This window comes from Drosophila hydei, unplaced genomic scaffold (genome assembly GCF_003285905.1).
Source record: "Drosophila hydei strain 15085-1641.00,03,60 unplaced genomic scaffold, DhydRS2 tig00000339-arrow-arrow-pilon, whole genome shotgun sequence".
In the NCBI taxonomy this organism is placed as follows: Eukaryota; Metazoa; Arthropoda; class Insecta; order Diptera; family Drosophilidae; genus Drosophila; species Drosophila hydei.
Genome location: NW_022045712.1, coordinates 642,132 through 661,045, shown reverse-complemented (window position 1 = coordinate 661,045; position 18,914 = coordinate 642,132). Strand labels below are relative to the sequence as shown.

The 18,914-nt window shown below is 44.5% G+C and overlaps 2 protein-coding genes across 4 annotated transcripts; one reads left to right on the top strand and one right to left on the bottom strand.

Annotated features, from left to right (window-relative positions):
* Positions 1–65: 65 nt before the first annotated feature.
* On the bottom strand, positions 66–14,271 carry LOC111596740 (zinc finger protein hangover). Its single transcript, XM_030224031.1, has 8 exons — positions 13,587–14,271; positions 7,296–7,607; positions 6,138–6,284; positions 3,790–5,485; positions 2,476–3,461; positions 1,746–2,411; positions 513–1,474; positions 66–171 (listed from the first exon to the last, which is right to left on the bottom strand). The coding sequence occupies exons 1-8, from the start codon at positions 13,815–13,817 to the stop codon at positions 66–68; spliced, it is 5,106 nt and encodes a 1,701-aa protein (XP_030079891.1). The 5' UTR covers positions 13,818–14,271.
* Positions 14,272–14,627: 356 nt separating this feature from the next.
* Positions 14,628–18,854, top strand: LOC111596775 (regucalcin). Of its 3 annotated transcripts, none has more exons than XM_023311127.2 (3): positions 14,628–14,715; positions 17,821–18,539; positions 18,603–18,854. In XM_023311127.2, the coding sequence occupies exons 2-3, from the start codon at positions 17,821–17,823 to the stop codon at positions 18,793–18,795; spliced, it is 912 nt and encodes a 303-aa protein (XP_023166895.1). In that variant the 5' UTR covers positions 14,628–14,715; the 3' UTR covers positions 18,796–18,854. The 3 variants fall into 3 exon arrangements, with proteins under 3 accessions (XP_023166895.1, XP_023166894.1, XP_023166893.1); XM_023311126.2 differs by lacking the exon at positions 14,628–14,715 and adding an exon at positions 16,561–16,658 and having other exon boundaries at positions 18,603–18,852; XM_023311125.2 differs by lacking the exon at positions 14,628–14,715 and adding an exon at positions 17,668–17,756.
* Positions 18,855–18,914: the final 60 nt, after the last annotated feature.

Below are 18,914 nucleotides of genomic sequence, written 5' to 3'. Positions count from 1 at the left end.
CATCCTCATCATCATCATCGACATGACCAACACCAACACCATCCTCATCCTCGTCCTCCTCGGAACTATGCATGACCAGCACCGCCGCCGGCTGTCCCTTTGACTTTGCCAGCTGCTGCTGCTGCTGCTGCTGCGGCGTCACTTTCCCATTGCCGTTCAGCTTGGCGCTGTCTGAGCGCGAGTAGTCAAAGTTGAGGCGTCTCGTCTGCTGCTTTGCATTGGCTGTCAGCTGTTGATGCTCATCGGTTGTATGACCATCGTCGTCGCCGTCGTCATCCTCATCGTCGTCATCATCGTCGTCTAACTCCTCGACAATGCCATCTTCCTCGATGACTTCCTCAATGAGGTCATCGTCATCATCGTTTGCAACTACGCTATTGCTGTGGCTGCTGTTGTTGCTATTGAGGGGCTGACTTTGTTGTTGTTGTTGTTGCTGCTGCTGTTGTTGTTGTTTTTGTTGCAGCAATTGTTGTTCGACAACAGCTCCATCCACATCTTCATCATCATCATCATCGTCGTCGTCGTCAACTTCGCCCTCATCGTCATCATCGTCGTCGTCCTCATCATCATCATCAGCACTTGTGCTATCCCCATCGCCACTATCGCTATCATCATCATCCATATCACTATCGTCCGCCTCATCATCTTGCTCAGCATTATCATCATTTGCCGACTGCTGCTGCTGCTGTTGCTGTTGCTGCTGTTTTGTTGCCACCTTCATTGTCAGCTCCTCCAGTTGTTTACTCTTATTAACTTTTCCAGCTGGTGCCGCCGCTCTAATTATGCCCTTTGCTCCAACTCCCGTTGCTGTTGCTGTTCCTGCTGCTGTTGTTGCTGTTCCAGCTGCCGTTTTTGCTGTTGCATTCTTGTTGGGCAGCACGGAAACTGGTGGCGCCGCCTTGGTGGCAGCCGCCAATGTTGCCACGGGCACTATCACATCCTCTTTGAGATGATTGTTAATGTGATTGATGAGCTTCTCTTTGCGCGACAAGTACTCGCCGCACAGATCACAGCCCCATTGGAATGGACAGAACGGACGAACCACTTTGGCGTCCGCCAGCTTATGCTCGATCCACAGCTCTTTGGTATCGAAGCGTATATCGCCGCAGCGACGACACGTTAGCGGCTCATCCACTTCTATAACTGGCGGCTCTGGGAGATTGCTGACCTCGTGCTTGTGCAGCTCGTACATGTGGCGTCGCAGGTTGTTGTTGCTAATGAATGTGGAGGCGCAATATTCGCATTTAAGTTCACGTTTTCGCTTCATCGACTTGCTCGAGCTGCTCGATGTGTTGTTCCGTTGCTGTTGTTGTTGCTGCTGTTGTTGCAGTTGTTTCTGGTGCTGCTGCTGGTTGGGCATCAGACCCACTGCATGTAGCTCGCGCAGCATCAACGAGGAGCTCAGCGAATTGTTGTTGTTGTTGTTGCTGCTGCTGTTGTTCAGCGTTGTCGCTTCGCCGTCGATGATGGGATTCTAAATATATAAATATAAAACAAATTAGTACAACCACACAAAACTGCACCACCCGAAGCGGTGGTGCCCTCAAATTCATCTAAATTCAGCAATTTGTATTTGCTTTTCCCTATCGTATGAACATATCTATATTTTTTTGTTTATTTTTTGCGACTGGTGCGGAGGCAACAAACAACAAAGGTTAATAATTTACACACACGAATGGATCCACACGACATGGGGGATCCATCCACACAGATTTCACCTCGCTGCACAAGCCCAAAAAGCTCACCTGCTTGCTATCACCTCTGAAATGCCACTTGCGATGCACCTTGAGCGCAATCACCTGGGGGAACGTCTTGGTGCACAAATCGCACGCATATTCCCCATTCTCGTTCTGCCGCTCCACCTGAAATTGGCCAGCATCGGCTGGGCCATCGTCGAACATGGCCGCCAGTGGATTGTCCACATACAGATCCTGTTCGTGCTTCTGTATGTGCTTGGTGAACATCTCCTGGTCAGTGAATCGAGCACCACAAATGGTGCACGCCACCTCCGGTATGCGTATCTTCATTGTGCTCGCATTTATCGTATTTGGATTGCTGCTGCTTGTGGCCGCTGCATGGATCACATTGCCGCCGTTGCTATCGCTGCCAACGGCACCATCGTCCAGCAGCAAAAGCTGATCGTCCTCCTCCTCCTCGTCATCATCGCCCGTTTTATGCTTGAATATGGCGCGATGTTGTTGCATTTGCAGCTGTTGCTGCTGGTGTTGTTGCTGCTGCTGGTGCTGGTGCTGTTGCTGCTGATCCTGCTGATGGGCGCCGGTGGCAGTGATGGGCTTCCGATTGCAGGTGGGCGTATGATTCTCCAGCATCTGGCGATCAAAGAACATCTTGCGGCACAGCGTGCACTCAGCCGGATCTGGTACCTGCGGATGCTTCTTATACCGATGCACCTACAAATTGCAATTGATTAGCCAATGAAACTAAAACAGCGCATCCACAGTGTGGCATACTCACCCAGAGGCTCTTGCGTCCGCTGTAGACATTGCCGCAATCCTTGCACGAATAATCGTTCGAATCGAACTCGTCGTGCGAATTGATGTGTATGGCCAGTTTCTTGTTGGTATTGAAGTTGGATGGGCAGTACTTGCACTGGTACCAGTAGAGTGGCAGGGCGGCCACAGCCGTGCCCGATGCGTCGATCAGGTCAGCAGCTGAGGTAGCGGTAGATGATTTGGTTGATGACTTGGACGCATCGTTGGCGCCCATTTGGGATTTGTGAACGCTGCGCTTGTGCTGTTGCAGCTCCAGCTCGGAGCTGTACACAATCGAACAGATATCGCACTCGAACTGCTTGATAATCATCTCGTCCTTTATGGCCCGTCCGTGCACCTTGAACAGATGCACCTTGAGGCCCTTCTCATAGGCAAACTCGGCATTGCACAGCTTGCACTTGATGAACTGCACGTTCTGCACCTGATGGTCGGTGAGCATATGATAGCGATATGATTTCTTCGAACTGAATCTGCGCTGGCAGATGCGACAGCGCATGCGTCGAAAGCGGCGATCGGCTGCCTGATCCAAGCTGCGCCGGAACACGGCCTGTTCCTGTGGCGTCTGATGCACCATCGCTGGTGGCAAGCTGCCACCAGCTGTGACGACTGTTGTTGGGGTTGCTGCTGCTGCCGCCGGCGCCGCATTTGCTGCTGCCATGCTGGTGGACGACGACGACGCCGCAGTCGTGTCCAATGACGGAGCTGCAGTAATTGTCAAAGATTTGGGCGTCATGCGATTGGCAGCCGCCAGCGCCGCATTGGTCGCCGTCGAGGCTGTATAATGCGAGCGCATATGATTCGACAAGCCAATGTTGTTGCTAAACACCGCATTGCAGATGAGACACTCCTTCTGCTGATTGGCAATGCTCATGTTGATGCTGCTATTGTTGCTGCTGTCGTCGAGTCGCATCTTTTTGGCAACGCTTCCGCTTTCCTCCTCCTCATCATCTGTCAAGGGAGAGAGAACAGTGCATGAATTTAGAAGCTGCTTAAGCAGTGAGCTATATAGACCTATAGATATATACATATATATAAGCAATGCCTGAACAATACAAATATTCACTTTACATTTAAAGAGAGTTCAGCAATTACAAGAATCGCATAGAGAGGCGATTGACTTATCTAGATTTCAATTGACTTTATCTATGGGCATTGCCTATATATATATATATATAAACATGTGAGAGAAAGCATGTTGTTGGATGACAGGGACATTGGCACAGGACTTCACACTAGGTTGATGGGTTTGATGGGGGGTCGCCAAACAAAAAATTACCGAGTGTCCCACCATTTGTTATTGACATCAGATCCTTCATCACATAATCATATCGCCCGGTATAGACGTTCGGCGTGCTGCCATCCGCCAATTTAACTGCATCGGCATTCACAATGTATTCAAAGCCGCCCGAATGCCGATTCTTGTCCACGCCGTGCACATTGATCATGTGCTCGCGCAGATAGGAGATTCGCGGATAGCCCAGGCCGCAGCGCACACATTTGTATGTCTCGGGCAGTTTGTTGGGATGCTTCGACTCCATGTGACGCAGCACGTTGTTGTAGTTGTTGTACTGTTGGCCACAAATGGGGCACACCTGTGGCATGCGGGAGAAATACTGCGATTTGGGTGCATCGCGGCTGCCCGACGTGGAGCCGCCACTGATCGCTGTTGCAGCTGCGCCGCCCGCTGTTCCAGCTGGTTTCGGTGTTGAGGTGAAGGCCGATTCCACTGCATTGTTATTGTTATGAATGCTGCTGCGTGACTCATCATTCGATGACTGACTCACACCAATCCCCAAGGCGCCTAGCAGGCTGCGTTTACCGGGCGAATGATCCATGCCGCTGTTAGCTGTAGATGCATTATCGCTGCTCACACCGCCCAAGTGATCCTGGTAGACGTGATCGAGGAAGCGCTGATGCGTCTCCAGCTTGGCATCGCAGGTCATGCAGCGCAACCGCACAATGCAGTCCATATTGTTGTAGTGGCGACGACGATCGACGGGATCGGCAAAGTCCAGTTCACAGAAGCTGCACTGTATCGAATTGTTATCCTTGCGTTGCACATCCGCATGCTTGTCGTACACATGCGTGCGGAACTCGTGCTTGGTGCGAAAACCCTTCGGGCACAGCTTGCACTCATACAGTTTGTTCACCAACAGCTCCTTGGCACGCAGCTTCTCGGGCCGCTCCGTTGATGTTTCGTGTGCCGCTGCCTGGCCAATGCTCAAATCGGCGGAGACAGCCGCTCCAGATGCGCTGGCATGCGAAAAGTTTGGCTGCTTCAAGCGCAAAGCGTTGAGAACGCGATACAAATTGATGCAGTTGCGCTTCTTCAGATGCGATATGAACAGCGCCTTCGAGTCGTTCATCTTCAGGCAGTTGAAGCACAGATTGCGCGGCAGCAGCGGATACTTTTTGCGCACATGCGCCATAAAGTTCTTGTAGGTGTTGAAGTACTTATTGCAGCAGCGACACGTCATCGTCTGGTATTGCTCCAGAAACTCATTGTTCTCTTGTATGAACTCCACCTTGTCGCGTGTGAGCAGCTGCTGATACTGTTCCGGATTGTCGTAGTCGAAGCCGCCATTTTCGCATTTGATGAACGTATTCATTACCACCTGGCGATACTTTTGCGCTGATATGTTGCCACCGGCGGCGGCTTTGGTTGCTTCCGCGGTGGCTGCTGCCGCCGCTGCGGCACGTTGAATTTCCAGAGCGGCGGCTAAAGCCGGCGTTGGTTTTGTGATGGGCGTATTATTTGGTGAATCTGTCGACAATTGAAACAGATTCGGATGCAGATTGCGTTCGTGGCGTCGGGCATTGGCGCGCGTCGAGAACTGCAAGCTGCAGGCCCGACAGCTGGCCACCTTTGAGTCGCCAGCGGCGGCCACGTTTGCAACCGCGCTTGCGGGCAGCGATGCCGCCGCCGCAACCGCCGTCACGCCGTGTTGCGCCGTGTAATCATAGTCGGAGGTCTGTTATGCAAAAAGAGAAAAACAGAAAGAGAGAGAGGGAGAGAAAGATGGAAAATTGAGATTATCCAACTGACATACATACATATAATTTATTTATTTTGCTTTGCATGCGTGAATCATTTCTGGCATCGACTCCAGTTTCAAATACGGTTTAAAATTTAAGTATTTGCCCAATAATTCTTAGGCCTAGTTGATTGAGTTTCGCTATTATTTTTAATTGCCCCCCAATCTTGACTCTGGGTCCACACTTCGAAATTAATCGACAATTACCGAGTTGCCGCAGATTTTATTGCTTTGATTGCTTCTGTTTAACGTTTCAACATTTGTCTTGTAATTGTTTAAATATTAAATGGTATAACTTTAAGGTGTCAAGAATACATATATATATATTAGTTTGAGCGTTATAATTTCATGTAATTTTGTTATTGGGATTTGGATGCTTTTTCGCATAAAAAGTGATTCAGTTTCCAATGAGATTTTGATTTTTTCTGGTATTTTGGTATTTTAAGTAAGTCTAAATTAGTGCGTTTTTAATTGTTTAGCGGAAGGTAAGCAGCCATTATACTTTAACCGTTGCTTTTTCAAGTATATATACATATGTATGAAATTCATATTTGTTTTTAATATTTAAATTCGATATACCAATGCTTACCATTAGTGGAACATCGCCCTCATGCTCGGAGCGCTCTAGGAACATTGTGGGATCCATCATATCATCGGACTCGTCTATACACTTCATTTGGAAGTCATCGTCCGTATCGTCAATGGGCTCATCCTTGATCGGTACGACGGGCAGCGGCTGTAAACGAAACACACACGCGATACGTTGTTAAGTTGCCCACAGTTATGGAAGCTAATTCAATATATATGTATATAAAAATATTTGTATATATAGATAAATATATAACATTCTGTGCAATTTGTAGAACAGAAAATATGCACTGGCTGATGCATCTGGTGAGGTTGAGGGAGTTGGTTGTGTATGTGACTTTTGGACACGCTTGCGAATGCACGATACAATTACATTATAGGAATAGCGCCTGAAAAAGCGCAGCTGCTGAGCAGCGCTCTGTAGCGTCACCGGCATGAGCAGAGGAGTCGTGACTGCGGCTGCGGCTACGGTTGTAGCTGAGACAGAGGCCGAGCTAGAGACAGCGGCGTTGCTGGTCATTGTTGCAGCTGGCAGCGGCGGCAACAGCGGCGTCGACGGCGGCAATGGCAACGGCAACACGCTGCCATGTTTCTGCTGACTCTGACTCGCATTCGGATTCGGATTCTGACACTGATTCTGACTAAAATCAAGCGGCAGCGGCAACGGCAAAGGCAACGGCGCCAACTTAGCACTAGCAGCAACAGTGTCGGACTGCTGTGAAGGCGTCGGCAACAGCGGTGGCACCGATATATCTAGTGGCAAATACAATTTCGGCTTAAATTTTACCATTCGCTGACCAGACATTGTCGCTTGTTGCTGACGTCTTGGCTGACGAATTCGACTCAAGCGCTGATGCTGTTGTTGATGACTTTGTTGATGGTGCTGGTGGTAATGTTGTTGCTTGACACGTTGCTGCTGTTGCTGTTGATATTTGCGCTGTTGCTGTTGCTGTTGCTGTTGCTGCTGCTGTGTTGACGTCGTTGCCAATGCTGCTGTTGAGGGCACCTGCAATAAAAGGGTCTGCAGCGTTTGCTGTGATTCCGCCGCCGCGCTCGATGCTCTTGCTGCATGCTGCACTGGCTGCTGTTGCTGTTGTTGCTGCTGTTGCTGTTGTAGCTGTTGTTGTTGTTGCTGTTGTAGCTGTTGCTTGGGACTCACATAAACTGTTAACGATTTGCGTTTCTTCAACGAAGGTATGCCATCCAAAATGTTGGCGGACGCCTTTTCAGCTGCAATCGCTGCTGAATCAATATTCGATTCGTGCTGGTGCTGTTCAATGGAGCTGCCATTCTCCGTTTTGTTCAAATCCAAATATCCCAAAAGCGTCTGCTGCTTGCTTTTATCGCTGTCCAGCCATTGGCGTTGCTTGGACTGTGAGCTGAGGCAGCGATTCTTAAAGCTCTGCCAAGAGTTCAAATAGCTGATGCAGGCATGGCAAATATGCAGCGATAGACGATCCAATGGCGTGATCTAAAAATATATATATATTTAAATTACATTAGAATGCATTATTCTAACAAAAAAAGTATATATTTCAATATTTAAAAATTTAACTAACTTTACTTTAATTTATGAAACAAAATTACCGTTACTTTTGAAAATGTGTTCAAAAAAAGCTGATTGCCATTTTTGTCCATCTTTAGCTCATTTATTTATTCTGTAATTTTTAGCCCATTTATTCAGTATTAATGCGGTCACATGACAGCTCCCAAAAGCTATTGCTAAGCCCAATATTTACAGTAAATAATTTGTATCTCTATCTCAGTAAATTTGCTTATTTTCAGTATGGCATAACTAGTATAGGCACGCATTATTGTAATGCATTGGGGATGCGAAGTCATCGGCATTGTCAACCCCGCATCCTAAAATAATTCTCTCACACCTTTGACTAAGTTGAAACGGTTTGGATTTTCTTCGTCTATGACAGTAGCATTTCAGGCGGTTGCTAAAGCAGCGGTAAACCTACAATGCCTTTAAGTACGTCTCTTAATGTCAATGACCTGCATATAATTATATGCAAAATTCAGTATTGCTGCAGACCACATACGCACACACACTTACACACATAAACAAGATTGCATTTCAAATGCGTGTCCCATGTCCTTTCGCCTGATAGCGCTTTGTGTATGTAAGTGCGTATGTATTGATATCCACATATATATATATATATACAATCATGTAAACACAGTGGTATGCATGTATATACATTATTATGTATTTGGCTATGTATAACTTGACTGATGCAAATTAGGCACATGAACATCGAATTGTTGTGGCTCTTTTAGCTTGCTGCTGTGTTGCGTACATAATATGTTTTTAATTGTCTGTAGCATGGGACCATTTTGGCTTTTCAATTAAAAGTATATGGAATGGAAATAAGACTTAATTATAAATATATATTAATATCATATTGTAGGTGTTTGCGGAAGAAAGAGCATGGAATGCGCATGTAGACCACGATTTTATAAATACATACATATGCGTATATTTACGTACATATATATGATCTTATGATTAAGTTGTAATAAGTTGTGGATGCGATTGTAAATTGCGACAAATTCAAATATCTGGAACCCTTAAACCAAATTGTATTCATTATATATTGATATACTAAACAATTTTGAAAAGTATAATTTAATTGACGTTTTTAATTCGAAATTGAATTATAATAATTAATTGAAGATATATAATTGTATTCATGCGATATGTTACGCTTGCGACAACATCGCAATAATTAACTATCGCATTTTTAAAGTATCGATAACAAGTGGCCATTGCCAAATTTAAATAAATAAAATACGAAAACAAAAACCAAAACAGAAGCGCAAATAATCGTTGATTGTTGCTGTTTAGCCGGTAAATGCATTTGACAGCTTGGAATAATCAAATGCGTTTGTAAAGTACATACAGACATATGTATGTATTTGTTTCTGCATTACGCATACACACACACGAGTTCTTGTAACTGCTTCTTTTTGCATCTTCATTTGTTTTTGTAATGCGTAAAAACAAACAACTCGCACCCATGCCGCCTCACATTTCCACTCCACAGCGAACGTGTTGTACTTCTTGGCCATATATGCAATACACATGTACATTTGTATATATGTACATGCATAAATACGCAAGCACATACGTTTATATACAAATGCCTTATGTACCCACTTGAGTCCTGCAATGCTCGTCCTACCGAGCTCCCCCGCCACACTTCGGTTTTGAAGGGTTTCGATAATATGTTGTTCATTCACCTTGTTACCCATACCTAGCTGCCCGCACACAACATCCTGTTGGGCACATCTCTTTCTCAAGTGGCACTGAAGCAGGAACACCACCAAAAGTCTTTGCCCTAAGGGTCTAAGGGGTGATGGCTTTAATAGACATTATTAATATTACTCTCGTTGTCTTTGATGGCTTTTGTTGTTAGCGGTAAATGTTCATTACAATTAAATTCGAAAAAAAAACGCGGCTTTAGCAATCGTCGACTAAAAAATAAGAAGAAAGCTGTAAGCGAATTTAATAATTACGTAGCTTATTTGGTATTTAGCTACGTAAAACGATATTTTTTTGGTATTTAATCTGAGCACTAACTGATGTCTTAGCAATTACGATTTTGAGTAATATATAACGGATTCTTGTTATATTTAGTTTGTTTCTTTTTTTAAAAAGGGTTTTTGATTCGTGAAATTATTTGCAGCAAATGTGCTTGGGCTGCATATCAGCCAAAAGGCACAAATCGTTTTGGCAGCAGGCGTTTTAGAAAGTTGAAAAGGAAATCTTTCATCCATCAATACAAACAAGATGCAGAAGCAGCTGCCACAGTTGCCAGCAGCTGCTGTTGCTGCTGTGTGTTGTTGGCCACCAGGTGCAACAATCATCATCATCTGCGCGCTGCAAAGCCATGACGGCAACACCAAGCTGAGAAGATGCTGCCCAGAATTAAAACGTCGCTCGGGCACAGCCTGTCCAGCAACGCCGCATGATCTCGGGAGCTGAACAAGTTTTGGGTTCTTGTTATCGTTTGTATTTTACTTCATTGCCGTATTTGCCTTTGTGCCCTTATTCGTTGTCAGCTGAGTATGTATGTATGTATATGTGTGTTTGTTTGTGCGTGCATGTGTGTGTGCGTGTCCTTTCCAACAAAAGTAACCCTAAGCATTAGCAAGCCGTGTGCAGATCTTTACCGGTTGTTGTTGCCGTATTGAATTACACAAAAGCAGAATAACAACAATTGCAATAACAACAACAACAAAGGCGATTGCAAACATCAGTCAAGTGCATTTGTCGCTAACAGATGCATCGATAAATCGTCTGGTTATCGATTTGCAATATGCTTGAAATGGATGAATGGAAAGGCAAAGGCTTCTTTTTATCAGTGTCATCTTTCTCTTTCTCCCACTCCAACTAATGGCCATGGCTATGCCCATGCCAACCTTTTCACCCGAGCGCTTCTGATCAGAGAAAGTTTTTTGTTTTGCTTCCACCTGAACTTGACTTGCATGGGCATGGATGATGTGTATCCGAAATTCGATGCAGACAACTGGTAACAACTGCAACTCCTATGCCCAGGTTAATCTGCTTGAACAGAGCGACCGAAAAAAACATATACGTACATACGTTTGTATCTGCCCTGCCCTCTGCTGTTCTACTCTGTGCTTTGTGCGTGTGTGTGTATGTGTGTGTACATGTGGTCCGCCTCCAGATAACAAGCGAACCGCACAGCGATGACGCCAACCAAATGGTCGCTTGTGTGGAAATATTTGAAAGTGTGTGTGTGTGTGTGTATTGGTTGAGCTGCTGCTGTTGCTGCTGGTGTATTCACCATGAAATCGAGCCAAAGCGAAACCAAAGAGCAACCTAGTGCCAGCGCCAAGCACCAAGCACACGCATCAGCAACGTGTCGACAACGACAACGACTGCGACGACGACGACGCCGACGTAGATGATGATGTCGTTGCCGGGGGCGCAGTCCAGAGAGTCATCGTCGTTGCTGCGTTGCGGCGAGCTATGCTGAGCAGCAGGCAACCATTTTGTGTTGAACGAAAAGTGGATGACGAGGGCGACTCTGGCTCTGGGTTCGCCTGAATGGTTGCCTGCCTGCCTGCTTGCTTGCTCGCTCATCGGGCTGCCTGCTGGCTCAGCTGTGTGCCTTGTGTCTGCCTGCAAGAATCAATAACCGACCCGAGAGCACCAGGCAACAAAGCGTCGCTAGCGAAGCCCACAAATCCAAAAGGCAGTTTCATTCGCCGTCTTTCTTTTCATTCCCATTTTCCTCTTTACTTGAATATATATTTTTTATCGGTTCTCCTTTGTGCGGCTGCTTTGCCCCAGAGGTGCCTGCACCGGATATCATGAGCCCAGCGAGGAGTCACAAATGGAAGCCAGTGAAGGACACAACAAGAGCGCGCGCGCAAGCATGAGAGTGCTCATGGAGAGAGGGAGTGAAAGAGAGACAGAGAGGGAGAGCGAGAGAGTCATCTTTAAGGCAAGGGGGCGGGCAAGATGAGAGCGAAACGGAAATAGACTGGACGCTCGCTGGGCTTGGTCTGATACTGCTGATATTAATCGAGACTTGGAACTGGGCAGCAGCCGCAGCTCTGCCATGCGGAGCCAAAGCCAGAATCGCCAGCGTCGTTGTACAATGGCGGCGAATTCCATGGAAACGAGGCGAGCACAAAAATTATACGTAATTGCTCTGGCGCTGGGCAGGCACAGCAGCAGCAACAGCGGCAGTCAGAGTCTCAGCGGCAACCACAGCCGATATGAAACGAACCAAGCGCGACCCAAGCTCCACACACAGACTCATACACACATCACATCGACACATACACATACACACGAACGTCTCTTCCTGCCCTCTCTGGGCACGCCGCTCTCAATCTCGTCGATGGTGACGGCCTCGAAAAATTTGTTGCCGTTGAATGGCCGTTCGGGCGCCGCTGCCGCTCATTGCTCTCTACATTTTGTGCTGCTTTTTCGTGCCGTGCCGTGCCTTTCGTTCTGCTTAGTGATGGTCGAAGATACAAAATTTCAATATTGCACGAATGATATTTCACATGTCTGCCATAATTATTAGTTTTTGTTCCTTTTTATTGCATTTATCGAAATAGTACATACGTGAGCAAGCTCAAATAGCCCAACTTTTAATTAACTTTCGATAAGTTTCGCTTTTCGTTTTTAAGTGTGCGGGCACGCACTTGACTCATCTCTAGTGTTGAGCTTAGCGGCAAACACATTTAAAACGGGGAATGGGGAAAATAAGAAGAAGCAGTACAAGCACAACCAGCAGCAACAGCAACAAAAATGTGTAAATAATAAACAATGGACATAGTTTGTTGTTATTATTAATTGTATGCTTTTGCTTTTGCCGGCCAACTCTAACCTCAATGCTTTGCATGTACGGGAATAGGAATGACCAGCATTGAATCCCAACCACGCCAGCTGCTCATGGTTTGGTTTCTGTTCAGTTTCATGCCAACGTAGCACACGAAATGCCGATGATGACGATGACGCCGACGACGACGACAACGACGTTAACGTCGGCAATCGAGCAGCGAGCGACAAACCAGCCAAGCAAGCAAGCAAACAAGCGGCAGCAACAGCAGCCAGCGAGCCAGCCACAGGCAACGCCAGCGACAACCACAACGACAAAGTTACACCAATACCAATAAACGGCGATGGCCGTCGCGTCGTCGTTGCCGTCGTCGTCGTCGGGCATCGTGACTTGGCACTTCAAGCAAAGCCAGAGGCAGACGGTACAGAGCCGGAGCACACGGCATGGCATGGACAAGCACAAATGCGAATGCTCGATTCCGTTTCCATTTCCAATGATGATGATGTTGCTCACGGGCAAGTGCCATTGAGACAGGGAACAGGGCAGGGGTAAAGCGGTGGAGATTGGATTGTATTGGGTAGAAGAGAATGCTGCTGCTGCAGCTGGCAACGAACGAAACAACGTTTGGCTCGGTCTCGTCGTCGTTGTCGTCATCGCCAGTGCTTGCACAATCAAATGGGGCCAGCCAGCAGCAGCAGCTCGCGTCTGATGAGGCATATTTTACTTTTGGTTTCGCATTTAACCTCACTTTCTTGCTATATATTTTTTTTTTGGCCAGCGAACAGGCAGTAGAGCTAGGTGAAGTTGTCGATATTAGAAGTGTTATCGATTACACACTCACAGACAGGAAACGCCATTTAGCAAGAGCAGGAGTAGATTACCTATCAGCAAAGCTCGGGTGTGGCTGCCTGCCGGCCGTTTGCTCCAGCTCCGAGCAGCAGGGGAATGGGTGTCATCAGTGTGTATAACGGTTTCGCATTATAGGAGCACACTGGCGGCGGCAGCAGCAGCAGGTAGAAATCGAATCGATGGCGATGTCGTTGTCAATGTGTGGATGAGTGTATTACGTATGCCGCTGGCAACAACTTGATTCGGTTGGCAACATTTGGTTTACTCACCTTGATATTTACGCAGTTGTGTATTTTAGTGGCCAGCGGTTCCTTATCGGCCGCATAACTGTTAATGATCGAAATGCATTCGCTGGCGGGCGCAATGCACAGGCGACAGCAACTTTGTCGCGTACGCTCCTCCATTGCTGTCAATGTGGTATCGCCAGCAGCACCTCCTGATCCTGATCCTGCTGCTGGGATTGATGTTGTCGTTGTAGTAGTGGCGACAGCGTCGCACATTTTATGATTAAAATTAATATCTGATTGTTGCTGCTGTTCTTTCTTGCTTTGCTTTTCGTTGTGTATTTTGCACGTTTTCACTTTTATTTTGAATGGGGGCGCAACGCGTGAGCGTCGCTGCCGATTCCTCTCACTTTTTTTGTATTTCTTTTAATTTTATTTTCTTTTTTGCAAAATGGTTTTTGTCGCCTCGGCTGCGCGATTGCGGACACTTTTTCGTCGTGTCGTCACATTTCACATCTGCTAATGCCTGGGCACGGGCATTGGTATCGGTATCGGTTAGTCAAAACGACTCCGTCGTGGTCGTATGTCCGCCTGCGTTTCAGTATGCAAAACAAAATTACACAGAAAAAAAAATTAAATGAACGCAGAGCCGAACGACTTCCAATGTACACCTCAGAAGACTACACGTCCGAACCTTGCGACGAAACAACAACAAATGATAATTGCTCCAAGAACAATCGATGACACTGAAGTCATATCGATGACGAATGTTATCCTCCTGTTACTGCACAAGAGTCCATGTTAACTAACAGCAATCGAAAATAATCGATAATAAAATGTGATTGAAACTCTGTAAATTAATTCTTGGTAAAATATTTTTTTGTGCTAATTAAATTGCAATTGATAAGAAATTGCGCTGCCTGCATATGGCTTAAACAAAAATTTGCAAATGTCGATATCAATACTAAATACAATCCTTAAAAGCAGAGATGATGTTGTTAGTTATCGAGTATGATCAGCTGTTTCATTCTATCGCTTAATTTGCTTTCCACACGCTTCGCTAGTGTGCGTGTGTTTTGGTTTTTTGTTTTGTTTTAATTATTGACATATACTCAGTTTTCGTAATTGCCTTCAATTTGATTTTTATTGATTCAAAGCGATAAGAATTAAACAGGTAAAAACAATAACGTACATAGCACGGAAAACAGTGTTGAATGCAAGCAATAGGACAAAGCCATAACACGAAAAGTACGTACGTTGTTGTCGGCTTATCCAACTGTTTAATACACTATATCCCATGAGAAGCAAGCTGTGTAAATTATTGAATTAAGTCTTTATGATTTTAACCTTGATCATTCATTTTTAAATTCTGGTTATAATATAAAAATGTTTAATATTATATACATATGTTAAATTTATGTATGTCCTTTGATACTTAAACAATTCCATATTGGGCTAGCTGAAAAATTTGTTGGCTCTACCCTCAAAACAGATTATTCATGATTTGCACTATCCAATCCTAATAAAAACATAGTTTCGGTTTAATTAGAACAATTGCATTACAGTTTTTTTTATACTGCACTCATCAAACGACATGCGATATCGATAACTACGATAACGTGTGATAAGTATGAAAAATATACCACTTAGTACATATGATATTAATACGTAACGTAAAGCGTGTACACATACATACGTTACACATGTATACGATTGTTGTCATAATAATTCTCATAAAGCTCCATATCCCTATCTCCTTAAATATATTATAATAATTACAAAATATATTTGTAACATATTTTAGCTTGGCTAGCTGCCAGGCTATTTAATAAGCTATAGATCGATCGATTGATTGGTTGCTGTTCGAATTTATTATAAATTGCAAGAAATGTGGAAAATGTATTAATTATGATAAACGTTTTTTTTTTTTATTTTTCATATTATTGTCATCCTTTCTATTTAAGACTTTGAGCTTAAAATATTCTCATAAGATTAGAAAGTTTATTAATAACATTAATAAATTTGATTGTCCACATGTATCGGTAATGTCGAGTTTATGATTGTCACAGAACAGTCATAATAATATGCCCATAAATCATGTTGCAAATTAATTAAAAAAACCATTTAAATTGAGAATCAAATAAAATATTTGACAAGTCATTTGCCGACTATGAGAGATAAGGTCTATATAGTACCACCCGGCTGTCCAAAAGGGCAAAGATCGTTCGCATAAATAATGCCCGGTCTTCAGACCCATCGGCCGATTTAGCATCCTTTTTTCAACGCGCACAGTGGGCCGCAAATGATTCGCTTGGCATAAACAGCGCTCAATGCAATTTATCGCATGTTTGCGGACCGGAAAGCGCAGATAAATCTCATACATATGTCCGCCTCTATATATGATATGTGTGCCAAACAACATTATATTCATATTCATTTAAGCAAGCGCATTTTCAACTTATCAAAAGCGCCCACACAGCGAAAAAATACGAATTAAATAAGAAACTGCCATAAAATTCTTTTCGCAATTGTATTGCAAGTACAGTAAAGCCCAGCTTTGAACAAAATATGTCGGCAGTATTTAGAAACTTTAACAACTTTAAAGTCAAATATCCTAATGCCATGATCAAAGAATGTACAAACAAACCAGGTTACACTGTACAGTGTATAAAACTATACCATAAGTGCCTGGTGCCACACCCACTTGTCCATATATCATCCTACAGTGGAAAAATTTACAAATACTGATTGTGATTCTAGCAATTCCTTGTTCTTCATTCCTTTATAGATATACTTATTAGCATATATATAATAAATATATATGTATATGTGTGTGCATGTGTAAGTATTTGAGCTTGAGTATGTCTTATCATCATTTGGCTTCACACTCGACGCTTATCAATCTCAACAAGTGTGTGTGTGTGTGTTCATTTATGTATGTATATATGGATGTATATCACGCATACACCGGCTGCTACTGTTCCCAGATTTGGCTATAAAAAGATTCATAGCCGGCGACATAAACTTCAGTTCGCGCCAACTGTTTGTACGCGTTGTGTCCTATTGGTCTAGCCGTTGATTAACCGTAAAATTCAAATTAAAGAACACATTCTAAAGGTATGTACGATGAGTGAAAGAGAAGAAACTCAAGTCCTGCCAAATACACCAATGGAGAAAGTTGTGATTTTTTTTAATTGTTGTATAAATTTTAAAGTTGATATTGGTATATTGAAAATAGTTTTCGAAGGAAAAAGTGTTTCAAATGTGCTGTGTCACTGGCAGCCAATATTAAAATTAATCACGTATCAACATTTTTATTTTGTTTGATTGCTTTTGATTAAAATCAGATTGCAATTTCACAAATATGCCCATTAGGAAAAGCGTTGTCTAATCGCTTTTAAATACAATCTATAAGTGTGTTTAACCAGTTCTCAAGCCCCCTTTTTTTGTAAGGTGACTTTCAATTTACGAGTCTTTACACCTCACTGAATAAGCTTTACCCTTCAACTGCTTGTACATATACTTTTTATTACTATTCAATAGCCAATTAAATGTGCTAAAATGCCAACCACAAGTGATTAATAGAACATATTTTAAAAATAATTTGCTAACAAATCAACAAGTTATGCTCCACTGTGATTGTCTGTGTACGCATTGGTGGCATTATCCTTGAGTCGCCATCTTTAAATCGTTTCTTAGTTATGATCGATACCATTCATACGTTTGCATGCTCTCCTTTTCTGGTGCGTACACTCATCGTGTATGTATGTGTGCGAAGAGTTTTGCTGTGATTACCGTAAACGGATCACGATTTTGGGCAGACAAGTTCAATAACAGCAGCAACAGCAACAACAACAACAACAACAACAGCACAATGGATGGCAATTAATTGCAAGCAGCAGCAGCATTAATAACAACAAACGCAGCTGACGAAGTTGAAAATCTCGGCCTGCGACCCGACCAGGTGAAGGGCATGGCGTCACAGCAGCTGTGAAGAAATAAAAATCAACAAACTCAAACTGGAATTAATACTTGCGCCTGTTGTTGTTGTTGCTTGCTGTTTGTGTCTTGGCTAATAAAAACACTTGTAGCTGCCGGCAGCTGCTTCAGTGAACAGTTACAACTGCCAGCATTAAGCAGCAAAATTCAAACATGCAGTCAAAATTAACCCCATTAGTCACATTTACTTTTTTAGTCACACTGTGCATTCCAACGGTAATTTGAATGTTCTCAGCTGTGTCGCAATATTTACCGTTGATTCTGACATTTTATTTCGCAGATGTCTTACAAAGTGGAGCCACTACCCGATTCGTATGCCGGTCTAGGCGAGGGACCCCACTGGGATGTGGCCAGACAGAGTCTGTACTACGTGGACTTGGAGGCAGGCAGCCTTTTGCGCTATGATTACAAACAGAATAAGACCTATAGAACTCAAATTGAGGGCGAGACTTTGGCTGGTTTTGTGCTTCCCGTCGAGGGCAATGCCCAGGAGTTTGCCGTCGGCTGTGGCCGCCGTGTCGTTATTGTCAACTGGGACGGTATCTCGCCGGTGGCCAAGGTAGTGCGCACTCTGTTTGAGGTGCAGCCAGATTTTGAGGCGAATCGCTTGAACGATGCCAAAACCGATCCACGTGGTCGCCTCTTCGCCGGCACCATGCGCTACATTGGTGACGAGTTCACGCACCGCCATGGCGAATTGTACCGATGGGAGGCGGGCGGCAACGTCACGCTGGTGAAGAGCGATGTCGGCATCTCCAATGGGCTGGCCTGGGATGAGAAGGCCAAAAAGTTCTACTACATTGATACCACCGATTACGAGGTCAAGTCGTACGACTATAATTTTGACACTGGAGTCGCCAGCAATCCCAAGGTTATCTACAATTTGCGTAAGACCAGCCCCAAGGATCATCTCTTGCCCGATGGCATGACAATCGATACTGAGGGCAACATCTATGTGGCCACATTCAATGGCGCCACCATCTACAAAGTCAACCCCAGGTAAGTTAAACCTGCTGTTCCACTTATCCCAATCATACGCATTCAATTGCATTGCCGTTACAGCACGGGCAAGGTCCTGCTGGAGATTAATCTGCCCACCAAGCAGATAACGTCGGTCGCCTTCGGTGGGCCCAATCTGGACATTCTTTATGTGACCACCGCTGCCAAGTTCGATCAACCCACTCCGGCTGGCACCACCTACAAGGTGACAGGTCTCAATGCCAAGGGCTATCCAGGAGTCAGCCTGAAGATCTAATAACATATTCATATAATTATTCTCTTTTTTTTGTATGAAACCTACTCAATTATTACTGAATTATACTCTTTTTTAAAATATCGAGTGCAATTATATACATTTGTATAAAGATGAGCATG